This window comes from Camelus bactrianus, chromosome 17, assembly GCF_048773025.1.
Source record: "Camelus bactrianus isolate YW-2024 breed Bactrian camel chromosome 17, ASM4877302v1, whole genome shotgun sequence".
In the NCBI taxonomy this organism is placed as follows: domain Eukaryota; kingdom Metazoa; phylum Chordata; class Mammalia; order Artiodactyla; family Camelidae; genus Camelus; species Camelus bactrianus.
Genome location: NC_133555.1, coordinates 44606176 through 44619533, shown reverse-complemented (window position 1 = coordinate 44619533; position 13358 = coordinate 44606176). Strand labels below are relative to the sequence as shown.

Here is a 13358-nt window from a genome sequence, read left to right as displayed (position 1 = left end):
ACCTTATTTCTTCCCAGCCACACTGCAGCATAACAACAAAAGGCCAAATTCCTCTCGTGAGCTTTTGAGGCAGATTTCAGGGCTCAGCGCCACATAATAATCCTACAGGTTTTTAACTCTATCTGGTTTGACTGCCCAGAGCTACTTCACAATCATCTGGCTGCTTGGTTTTATACTTCTGCATAAGGATAAAGATAACTAAACAGAAAGGAACCTGAAAGCCACCTCAACAACTCTTCAAGTGATAGTCGTTAACAGTGCTTCACAAATCTGAGTTTGCCCAGAAATAAAACTGTTAATAAAATCTTTCATATGGCCTTGAAGGTAAGCTTAAATAACATTTAACGGATAACAGACTAATAATCTGAATATGTAAAGAGCAAGTATAAATAAACAAAAAGACAAAACACAGTAAGTTCACTAAAGATCTCAGAAAGCAATACACAGAAAATACAAACCACCAAACATATGGTTCACCTTATTAGAAAGCAGAGACTTTTTTTTAAAAGGGTGAGATATTTTTCACCCACCTGATAGGCAAATTTTAAAAAGATTAATAATAATGAAAGCTGAAAGGAAGCGCAGGGCAGAGGGCACTGCTGGTGGGAAAGCAAGTGGTAAAGCCTCTTTTGGAGGCAATCAGCCTCCAAAAATCAGACAATTTGAAACAAATAAAAACTTTAATCCAGAAATTCTACTTCTAGACTATTTAAAAAATATATATGTGCACACACACGCCATTTGTACAAAGGTGTTTATTTCAGAATCATTTAGAAAAATTATGTGATTAAACAATCTGAATATTAGCAAATAGAATCCCACAGCACATAAAAAAGATTATACACCATGAGCAAGTTGGGTTCATCCCAGGGACACAAGGATGGTTCAACATATGCAAATCAATCAATGTAATACATCACATCAACAAGAGAAAGGACAAAAACTGCATGATCATCTCAATAGATGCAGAAAAAGCGTTTGATAAAATTCAACACCCATTTATGATAAAAACGCTCATCAAAGAGGGTATAGAGGGAACATATCTCAACATAATAAAAGTGATATATGACAAACCAACAGCCAGAATAGTACTCAATGGTGAAAAACTCAAAACCTTCCCACTAAAATCTGGAACAAGACATGGCTGTTCACCCTCACCACTCCTATTCAACATAGTCTTGGAAGTCCTAGCCACAGAAATCAGGCAAGAGAAAGAAATAAAAGGGATCCAAATTGGAAAAGAGGAGGTAAAATTGTCACTATATGCAGATGACATGATACTATATATAGAAAACCCTAAAAGGTCCACACAAAAACTACTAGAAATAATCGAAGAATTCAGCAAGGTAGCAGGTTACAAGATTAACGTTCAAAATTCAGTTGCATTTCTTTACACTAATGATGAATTAATAGGAAAAGAAAGTAAAGAAACAATCCCTTTTAAAATAGCACCCAGAGTAATAAAATACCTAGGAATAAATCTAACCAAGGAGGTTAAAGACTTATACACGGAGAACTATAAAATATTGATTAAGGAAATTGGAGAAGACTTAAAAAAATGGAAAGATGTCCCATGCTCTTGGATTGGAAGAATCAATATTGTTAAAATGGTCATACTGCCCAAGGCAATCTACAGATTTAATGCAATCCCTATCAAATTACCCAGGACATATTTCACAGAACTAGAAAAAATCATAATAAAATTTATATGGAATCACAAAAGACCCAGAATTGCCAAAGCATTACTGAAGAAAAAGAAAGAGGCTAGAGGAATAACCCTCCCAGGCTTCAGACAATACTACAGAGCTACAGTAATCAAAATAGCATGGTACTGGTACAAAAACAGACAAATGGACCAATGGAACAGAATAGAGAGCCCAGAAATTAACCCACAAACTTTTGGTCAATTAATCTTTGACAAAGGAGGCAAGAATATACAATGGAATAGAGACAGTCTCTTCAGCAAATGGTGGTGGGAAAACTGGATAGCAGCATGTAAATCAGTGAAGCTAGAACACTCCCTTACACCATACACAAAAATAAACTCCAAATGGATCAAAGATTTAAACAAGACAAGATACAATAAATCTCCTAGAAGAAAACATAGGCAAAACATTATCTCACATATATCTCAGCAATGTTCTCCTAGGGCAATCTACCCAAACAATAGAAATAAAAGCAAGAATAAACAAATGGGACCTAATTAAACTTACAAACTTTTTGCACAGCAAAGGAAACCATAAGTAAAACAAAATGACAACCTACGGAATGGGAGAAAATTTTTGCAGAAGATAAAACTGACAAAGGCTTGATCTCCAGAATATATAAGCAGCTCACATGACTTAGTAAGAAAAAAACGAACAACCCAATCCAAAAATAGGCAGAAGACCTAAACAAGCAATTCTCCAATGAAGACATACAAATGATCAATAGGTACATGAAAAAATGCTCAATATCACTAATTATCAGAGAAATACAAATCAAAAACTACAATGAGATATCACCTCACACCAGTCAGAATGGCCATCATTCAAAAGTCCACAAATGATAAATGCCGGAGAGGCTGTGGAGAAAAGGGAACCCTCCTACACTGCTAGTGGGAATGCAGTTTGGTGCAGCCATTGTGGAAAACAGTATGGAGATTCCTCAAAAGACTAGGAATAGATTTACCATATGACCCAGTCATCCCACTCCTGAGCATATATCCAGAAGGAACCCTACTTCAAAAAGATATCTGCACCCCAATGTTCATAGCAGCACTATTTACAATAGCCAAGACATGGAAACAGCCTAAATGTCCATCAACAGATGACTGGATAAAGAAGATGTGGTATATTTATATAATGGAATACTCTTCAGCAATAAAAAATGACAACATAAGGCCATTTGCAGCCCTGGAGAATGTCATTCTAAGTGAAGTAAGGCAGAAAGAGAAAGAAAAATACCATATGAGATCGCTCATATGTGGAATTTAAAAAAAAAGAGAAAAAGAAAAAAAGAAAAGAAAATGACAAATAAACATAAATATAAAACAGTAACAGACTCATAGACAGGTCACCAGGTGGTAGGGGGGTGGGGAAGGGACAGACTGGGAGACTGAAATTTGTAGATACTGACAGGTATATATCAAATAGATAAACAAGATTATACTGTATAGCACAGGGAAATATATACAAGATCTTGTGGTAGGTAGCTCATGGTGAAAAAGAATGTGACAATGAATATGTGCATCTTCATGTATAACTGAAAAGTTGTGCTCTACACTAGAAATTGACACAACATTGTACTGACTATAACTCAATAAAATAAAATTTAAAAAAAAAACCAATCTGAAATTCCATAAATGAAGAAGTGGTTATGATATATCCATATCATGGAATACTATGCAACAGATCAAACAAATGAAACAGTTGTACATGATGACATTGAAACATTAAAAAAAAAATCACTATGCCATAATGAATAGACAGCAAAAGGCAAAAATTTGTTGAGAATGATAACAGTCAAAACAAAATCATCTATGTTGATATTTAATATGCATGTAAGGCAGAGTAAAATGTATAAAAAGACAAACTCCCTAGTAATAAAAGTGTTATCTCTGCTTATACCTGGGCTTGGAGCTTAGAGATGGTTCTGAGAGAGTTTTTGCTTTATCTGCGTTGTTTGAATTTTGAAAAGGAAAAGATATTTATGTATTAAAAAAATTTAAAAGTAAGTTAAAAATAGCATAATATGTTTGTTATATATGTTCACATGATACTAGTACAGTGTATATGTATTATATGTGAGAAACTAATATACAGAGGAGTACATATAAATCTATTAGGAACTATAAATCCCAAGGTAATCTGCTATATACACACTGTATATGTGTATCTTTACTGCTTCCATTTAAAATTTTTTAAATAAAGGTATATTACTTTAATTATCAATAAAATCCAATAAAATTATTTCTGTTTTAAAGAAGAGAATATGCAGGAAGATTACCCTCTGAGCTTTATAAGAGATTGTTAATTTTTTTTAATCAATACATTCTTAAACAGTCTGAGTGTATTTAGTATTACTTGTAAGAAAAATTAAGTAAATATACATTGATAGCCACTGAACCTATAATGTTTAAGAAAGAAATAAAATCTGGATATGGCCCAGATCAAATGCAACATTTAGAGTTGCTTGCAAATTAAGGTTTAGAAATAACAAACTTGGCAGTGCCCTTAAGATTATGAGAACTTAAGTTGTTAATTTTGATGGCTTTTGCCTTAAAAACTGGAAGTTAAAATTATATTGTTATTTATTTCTATAAGGACATGTAAAACAATTATGTAAATTCTTGGAATAAACCATAATATGCAAAACTGGATTTACTATCATTTTCTCATTAATGTGTATATAATAGTTTAAATGACTGCTTATCAATATCATCATTTTGGTTAAGTTCGCACCCTATTCCTCATTGTTCCAAAGGGACAAACTCCTTAGAGAGAAGTCATTATATGGCCATAAAAGAAGGCTGAAACTGTTAAGAGGTAAAGCTCCCAAATACAGACAAGTCTTCCTTAAGAACGTAGTGAGAAACACAAAAAACATTTCTGGAGTAACCTCGAATTCCCCGTCATACACATCTCTGGTGTTGACGCGATTATAAAGTATACCTCCAAGCATCTTAACAAAAGGTTTAATAATAGAAAAGAAAAAAAGCACAAGTATTAAATGTTATCAAGGACAATATCAAATGCACACTTGAGGCTCTGGACTTGATTCTGGTTTGCCCTCTGGGCCTAGATCTGGCACTTAAATCTCAACAAGCCTTGGTTTCTCAATCTGTGAAATGGAAATACCAAAACACTCTGTACACTTCACAGTTATTTGTACCTGAAGAGTTAATGTACTATAAGTATACTGAAGTGCTTTGAAAAACTATAAAGCACTACAGAAATGTCTTTTTAAAATTATTCTTATCACAATAAAACACTGGCAAGATCAACTTTTAATCAAATTATACCTGTATAGAATTCGTAAAAGACTAAATATTTTCTAGAGATCTACTTACTAGGGACATCGACAAATCACAAGCATATCAATTTAAATAGTGTCCACAGCAAGCCATTTTGCTTCTTTATAATACTTGATCATCACAGAATTCTACTTGTTGTCAAATACAACAGGAAAGATGTCAAGTTAGCTAACTAAACCTTCCTGCCAAATCTGTCATTCTTCCAAAGGCCATGCTCTCTCTTCAAAGCTTTTGCATATATTCCATGTTTCTTCCAATATCCCTTTATATCCACCACCAAAGACTGAGGGTTTGCTTGGGTTGCAAGGTAAACTGTCATCTTTATTTGCCAGATCCCATACAGACATATCAAGTAGAAAAAGATACCAAATGACAAGTATGCACACATGTGTACACATGCACATACAAGTGTGTACACACACACACACACACACACACACACACACACACACACACAAGTGTCCTTCATTCTTTAGGGAGAAATATATTTCTTATACAGCAAATGATCGTCACTTTAAAAGGAAGTGCATAACACAAGCCAAAGAAGAAAAATAAATCTGACTTACCATCTCCCATAGCCATTCAGATGGTCCAGGGAGCTCTCTCAAACCAAGAGGTCAAACAGCACAGCAAATAAATGCAGCTTGGTGCCTGCGCCACTGGGCTCGGCCTGCAGCCTGCAGACACCCTGCAGACACCGGAGCACTGTGTGACCCAGGCCGCGCTGCAGCTCTGCACCGCAATAGCCAACAGCTGCTACTCCACTTCAAAATAAAAGTCTGGGGTCTTGCTGAAAACCCTCGTCTATTTAGCAGAGCCTAGCAGAGCCTGATCAAGATTATTCTTTAACTGCACATATGCCGTTAGATACAGGTTATGCTGTTTCTCCTTGTACTGGCTGCCTGAAATTTAACGTAAGAAAAGCTCTGGGAGCCAATAAATGCCATCCCGCTGGGGGACTTTTAATGCAATCATCAAAACACAAGGCATGTGTTCAGCAATCATTTTCTGCTTCCCTAAAGATATCCATGTAATCAGTAGCAATCACATGATCTGATGGATTAACTGATTTGTGCCTTTTTTAAAGGTTTTCATCCTTCTGTCGTTACCTTTTAATATTTACAAGAGAGGACTGCTAAAAGTGCACAAACAGGAATAGCCTAGTTTCCATGATTAACTGCTCTCATTATGCAGGAAGCATTTCTGGCTGCCGTAAACAAATCACGTCAAAGGCAGCCCATCAAAGGCTGCTCTGTGTGCGGACAGGCAGGGCCACACGGAACAAAGCTTGCTTCTGGTGGAGACAGAACCTAGCCAGTGCGCAGCTGCAGGGACACGGAGCACCCTCCATCCAAGCTCACAACCATCAGCACATTGTCAAGCTCCGAGAAGGCCCTGGGGCTTGTGGTCACAAACAGATACGTTTTGAAATCAACCTAAGAAAGTGGTTGCTTTGATTTTCACCATACGGTATGTTATAAACATATTAAAAAAACTAGACTTTAAGTTACCTTATTGTCTCTTTTAGCCAAATTTTATCAATGTAATTTCAAAGCCTAATTTCCATGCTTTATTTTATTGCCAGCCTCCTGGAACAATTCTTTTCCTAGCAACTGTTTCAGAGAAGCTGGGAAATGGTTTACAATGATTATATGCCAAGACTGCATTAGGTCCTACACAAACACTTGATAAATCAGAATTATGCATAGTTTTTTCAGTGAAAAAGCAAAAGACTTGCAGACCCAGCCACCAACATGTCGGTGTTTATATCTCAGTTAGCATAGGAGACTGTCTAGGAAGCTCCACGACAACACCAGACCCCCATAATCACAGGGGCCTGCAACGTTCAGTCTTTGCCTTTCTGCAGGGCTAGTGTTTCTTCCTTCAGCCACGATTTGATTAATTTTAAATCCAGTTTCCTTCTAATAGCAGAGCTAATTCCACTGCACTTAAGGATTCTGCCTAACTTACTCTGTAATATGAGAAGTCAGGCTTGAAAAACCCTTAAGACAAAAAAAAAAAATGCCGTGTATTTCTCACTACTCCCAAATTATATGACATACTCAAAATCTCCGATAATAGAATTTACTTTGTGTTCTTGAGTGTGCTGAACTACTCTAGAAAATCAAGTCAAAGAGTTCAGTCAAAACTTAAATCAAAACAGTACAGATACAGCAATCATGAAAGAAATCTCAGAGCATGAGCAGTAAAGTTACGTATGAGGACACGCATGAGGGGAGAACAGGTAGACAAAAGAGAAAATAAAGAAACAGACTATTTTTCCGGACAATAAATGTATATAAGATAGTCTCAGGCCACATCACTCTCACCCACTAACACCTCTCCAGCCTAAAACCCTTCCCACTCCCAGAAATCTATCAAAACTCCTCCATAGCCTACCAGGCCCTCAAATCATGGTTCCTGCTTACTTTTCCAATTATGTCTCATACATGATCTCCCTTCTGATCCACCCCCAGCCTCGCTAGGCTCCAGTCAGCCCTGACCTCCCTTCCATTCTTCAAATGTACTAAGACCTTTTCCACCTCTGGCCCTTTATGGTCAGGTTTTCTCTGCCCAAAGCATTTTTCCTACCACGTATCCAATGACTAGCTCATTCTCATTTATCAGGTCTCAATTCAAATATGTCAACTCTCAGGGAGGCTTGCCCCACTATTCTACCTCAAATGGCACCCCTTAGTTACTTAACCTCCCCATACCCTATTTACTTAATGACTGTGCAGATGACAACTTTTAGCTATGGTGGCTCTTAAAAACTTATACCACCTTTACCACAAATTCTCTGGGGTTTGTTTTTTTGTTTTTTGTTTTGTTTTGGGTTTTTTTTTTTCTCTGTATTTAGTAATATGACTTTTCATTCCCAAACACTCTAAATCGATATATTATGAGAAGCATGATATTTCATTATTATGGTTTCAGGCAAAGACACATTAAAAACTTTAAGTTACCATAACAGCTTCTAGTCACAAAATACCAAATGAAACAAATCTGAATTGAATGATATGTCTCAGTGAATTCACAATAATTTGCTTTCCATATGTATTCCAAGTGAGAGAGAGAAAAGATGGTATTTTTAATAGCTCTTCAATCTACTGTGTGCATGAACTACTTCCACAAGTTTCCACGTTGAACTTTTATTTTACCCTAAAACATTTTCCTAGTCTATAACTATATTTTAAAGTTTGAGTGCACAATAATAATGAGCCAGCAAAAGATTGAAAATTATGTGGGAAAATATTGTGCAGAAATAAAAAAGGAGTGGAATAAACTTTCAATATATTACTTTATGTGCAAACTATTTATTTGCATTCAAATTGCTAGTTATAAGAATTTGTTTTCAGTGCTCAATTGATAAATTCTTCTACCTGTGAAAATTATTCACATATCTTGGGTTGGGATGAAACAATACTATACAGTTAGGAAAAACTAGCAAATAATTTTTTTACTCAGTGGCTTTTCACTTTACAGCAAGGATTTTAGAATAATTTATATTGATTTCCTTAAATTCACTAAACAAAGGGTACTTGTATTTCTTCCATTACTAACTATAATCACCCTGGATATCCATCTGTTTACTTGTTTATGATCTATCTCCCTCACTAGAATGTAGGCTACTTGAGGCAGAAACCTGAACTGTCTTCTTCATTTTTGTGACATAATTCATCTACATCTTAAGAAGACCAATTTCACTTCTGGGTAGAAAACAGGAGTCCAGGAGCCAAACATGGAAGAGAAATCTATTGCAGTGATCCAGGTAAAAGCTAAAAGAGGCTTAGAGTAGGGTTTTAGCAGTGGAGATGTGAGGGGAAAAAAAAAAAAAGCAAATTTGGCATGTTAGGACTTCAGAGGTAGACATGACTGATTAGTTAGAATGGGAGATCAATTCTAACTACTTCTAATCAGTAAAGTTTTTAGCCTGAGCTGATGGTGGTGCCACTGACTGAAGTGGGTAAGCTGGGGAAAGACCAGATTTGAGGGAAAGGAAGAGACAATAGGGTTTCACTTTTGGACCTGTTAATCCTGAGATGCCTATTAGACATCTAAATAGAAGTGTCATCGAGGCCACAGGCTCTCAAGTCTAGAGCCCTGAGAGATGAATGAGAGCTAGACCTACATGTGGAGGAGTCATCAGCAAACAGCTATCACTTGAAGCGTTTGGGCTGGGTTAGATCACTGAGATGAGGGGACAGAGAGGCTTGGGCCCTGGGACCTGCCAAAATGGTAAATAGGCTTTCCACTTCTAGTCTCTTCCCTTATTAATGAAGTCAGTAAAGTATTTTTCAATGACACCATAATACTGTCATCAAAAATCATCATGACCAACTTCTACACCCCAATATATATATATATATACACCATAGACTTTAATGTTCACATTTGACTGTATTTGCAATATTCCAATCATAAGCTCTAAAATAAAAAGATCTCTAAAGACTCCCTCCAAGAGAAATAAATGCCAGACACTAATCCCAAACCTCCCTGTTTATGGGGAGATAATCAAAAGAAAAAGAAATGGGAGCTAAAAGAATAGGAAACAAAAAAATCTATTTTGAAGGTAACAGAAATAACCTCATAAAATCCAAGAATGACAATGCTTTCAAAATAAACTATATCCAAATAATAAACATCTTAAATTTATGGTATGCATTACACCTTTTTTCTTAGAATTGTAACTACATACTCTGGAATACACAAATGAGAATGCACTGTAAATGCTGAATGGTAAGAAACCACACAAGTCTCAACTGAAGAAATTTTAACAATTCTCCATCTTCTTGCTGTTTCTGGTCTCTGTGGAAATAGGGCTCATGGAAAAATAAGGAAAAGGTACTTGAAACACCTTCTATTCAGAGAAGAGGAGAGAGAAACAGCTGGCAATCAGGGTGAGGGCTGGTAGTGCTGAAGTCAATTTATGCTTCTGTTACTAAGTTTAGATTAGGGTAGACACAACTGTTTTAACACTAAATTCTCACACCATCTGCCTTCCTGCAACACAACAAGGCTCAGTCTTGGTTTAACCCAGAGAAAAAGCACTAAACTATATTAGTAACTAGTTTCCTATTATTTCACTGTAACAATTCCCACACCAAATTTTTTCTCCAACATCATTCACGTGACTAAGCTAACCACACTCTCTTTAATATGAATCTACTTTCCTAGATGGAAAAAACACCTCTACTATCTTTGGAAACAGAATATATTCTTTACATACATGGTTAATTAATATTTAAGCACTGAAGTTAGGGAACTGAGACCCAGTAAGACCAAATACAATTTAACAACCTTACAAAAAGAAGAGCAACCACAAAATCAAATAAATGCCAGATACCAACTCCAAACCTCCTTGAATTCCAACTTGGTCTCATTCTAATTAAGAAGTCAAAGATGACTATACTGGTGAAGTTCCTATGGCTGTGTCTCTTCACCACTATCATCAATGACAGATACAATACAGTAATCAATCCCACAATTTCTACTAAAAACAAGTAAGCAGAACAATTACTCTGGGAATAAAAAGTACATTTTATGCGTGGAACATAGACGGCAAGAGGGTCATCCTATCTTCAACCCAGAAGACACAAAAAATAAGGCAAAAGAACAGTATCATTTTTCACAACTGACCCATTATTAAATCTTCACTTGCTTTGAGAGTCAGAGGATAGGTAATGATCAGCAGGTTGTAAAGACTTTGTTATTGTATCCTAAGTAAGTTTCAAGCCACAAAGTCAAGTCTGCTGAATCAGTGATGTAAGAGTTGACCTAAAGACAGTGTTTGGTGTATAAAACTTTGCTAAATAATCTCAGAAATGTTTGAGAACCGGAATAATTTAATTATTCTTACCTTTGCAGACACTCAAAATCATACCGCCCGAACTTTGCACTTCATCAAATTTGGCAAGTATCATTTCTAATCTGGGAATAAAGAATAAATTTTATTTGTTTGTCTTACATATAGTTTAAATAGCAACAATTTCCCTCACCATTTCCCTGGGAAAAAAAACAATTCTAGGGATTCAATTAGCCCTACACAACTCTCTTCTACAATTAACTCACTTACTGAAAAGAGACACAAAACCGATCTCTTTTCAGTAGAGAGAAGCAGTCAAACACAGCTAGAACTCTACACACTCACAGATATGTCTGTGAAAAGATAATTTTCAGGGTGAGGGATTAAGAGGTACAAACTTCAATGTATAAAATAAATAAGCTACAAGGACATAAAGTGAAACACAGAGAATAATATAGCCAATATTTTATAACAACTATAAATGAAATGTTAATAACCTTTAAAAATTGTGAATCGCTATGTTATATACCTGAAACTTATCAAATATTGTACATCAACTGTACTTCAATGAAAAAAAAAGATAGCTTTCATACAAAGCTGTTTCACATGTTTCATCATAAAACTATTTCTCCAAACCCATCAAAAACACTTTAGTGCCAACCTTATAATGAATCCACTCAATCACCAAGACATCTTTTTAAAGTACATAAAAATCATGCTAAGGAAACTTAGGGCAAACATAAACACAATGAAATATGAAATGCCAAAAATTAAAGTGATACTGATATGATTGATAATCTGTTTTCCCTATTAACTTATTTTAATTTAACACCAACTCTAATAGTGCTTCTGATTTTACATTCAGAAAAACTACTTTTTATATTTCTGTTATCACTTGTTTATAGTTACTAGTGTTTTTCTTATTTCTAAAGCAATGTACACCCATTATAAAAGTAAATTAGGAAATATAAATAAGAACAAAGAAAAACACCACAATCCCACAATCCACAGAATTTATTTAACTGCTTGCTTTCCGATGCTTTATATTTACATATAAATTTTCTTCAGACCAAAATGGGACCATGCTGACAGTACTATTTTTTACTTCCCAATATATATCATGCTATGATTTATTCTTAAATGTGTAACTTAGAGATTTGGGGAAGTCTTTAATTGCCAAGTGTTTTTCTCTGACTTCCACCAATGTTTCTGTCATAATTTCATTTCTAAAACCTTAGTTAAGTCTTGGTCCACATCCTGTCATTTCTTACTTATAAACTGAGAGTGCAAATGCTGTTTGGTCTAAAACAATTTTTTTTAGTTGAAAATCTTCTAAAATAAAAACCTTCATTTTAATAGGAATTCTAAACCTTAACCTCACCTCCTACCCCCATTAAATTCAACAAATAAAAATATTCACGCATCTGGAAGCACTTGAATCACAAGACACAGATCCCTTCATCCTACAGCGTTAGATGGATCTTCCAGAGAGCTGGACAGACACTAGACATGTTGCCAGAGACGAGATGTGGGTAAGATGAGATGAGGGAGGGAACACTGGAGTTGGAAGATGGAACCTCAAAATGAACCATATTGGCCAGAAAGAGAAAGGAGAGGATTTAGGAGAGCTCTTTGGGAAAAAAGCAGAACAAGATGTCAAGAAGTGTGACAGTAGCAAAATGGGTGCAGGAAACTAAGGGCTGAAAGCTCTGAGAGAAAAGACAGTTGGTAAGGAATTGAGGTGGGACAGATAAAATACACAGCAAGGAATGGAGATACATGCAGCTTTAATGGGAAGAGGGGGTCAACTGAAATACTAGGCAAATATAACAGTAACAAGGAGAAGGAGAGGAATGGAGGGAGGGAGGAAGGAAGAAAAAAGAGTCAAGGTGTAAGATGTCACCCAAAGGTCTTTTGGGATTGTGCTGGGCTGGGAAAGACACACAGACATGCTTACATCATTTGCCTGATTTTGCTGCCCGCCCTCACTTTCTCTTTACACTCCTACTCTCTCTTCTCAGTCTCCATTTCCTTCTACTGCGTCTTACCATACCAATTTTCATGTGAAACAAATATTAACTTTGGTATTTATTGAAAAGATTTTAGTACCCTGTTCAAAATTTACAAGGAGTACATTCATACCTTCCTATTTTTAAACCAAACAAAAAACTAAATAGTTCAATTTTCTTTCTCTGTGGTTCTCATTGGATTGCTCTCACCTCTGATCATTAAACCTCAAATAATAAAAAGCTATCATAAAATAATACAGCTAGTTAGAAAAAAAGTGTATTCATAAGGGAGGATCATTACACATATACTCTGATGGAAGAGGAGGAAAGAAACAATGTAAGAGTAGAAAGAAGAGACTAGAATCTTTTGAGTCATTCAGGAAGGGAAAAAAAAAAAAAAGGAAATTCAATAGAAGGCAAACACAATTGAGGCTGAAATGTCCAAAAGACTATAAACACAACTCAGGAAACCAAGGAATAGAGGCCTGTAAAGCTCTGGAAGGTTCTGATTCAGGATAAGGACAGAGAC

At 35.7% G+C, this 13358-nt stretch overlaps 1 protein-coding gene across 16 annotated transcripts in view; it reads right to left on the bottom strand.

Moving 5' to 3' along the window:
* CLASP2 (cytoplasmic linker associated protein 2) overlaps positions 1-13358 on the bottom strand; it is a 153282-nt gene that overhangs the window by 113811 nt on the left and 26113 nt on the right. For 15 of the 16 annotated variants that reach the window (XM_074345330.1, XM_074345319.1, XM_074345324.1 and 12 more), the window contains exon 7: positions 10875-10945. In XM_074345330.1, the coding sequence (XP_074201431.1) occupies positions 10875-10945 (71 nt within the window). Of the gene's footprint in view, positions 1-5580; positions 5736-10874; positions 10946-13358 lie in introns of those variants that run through there. The other variant, XM_074345334.1, reaches the window with a different exon arrangement.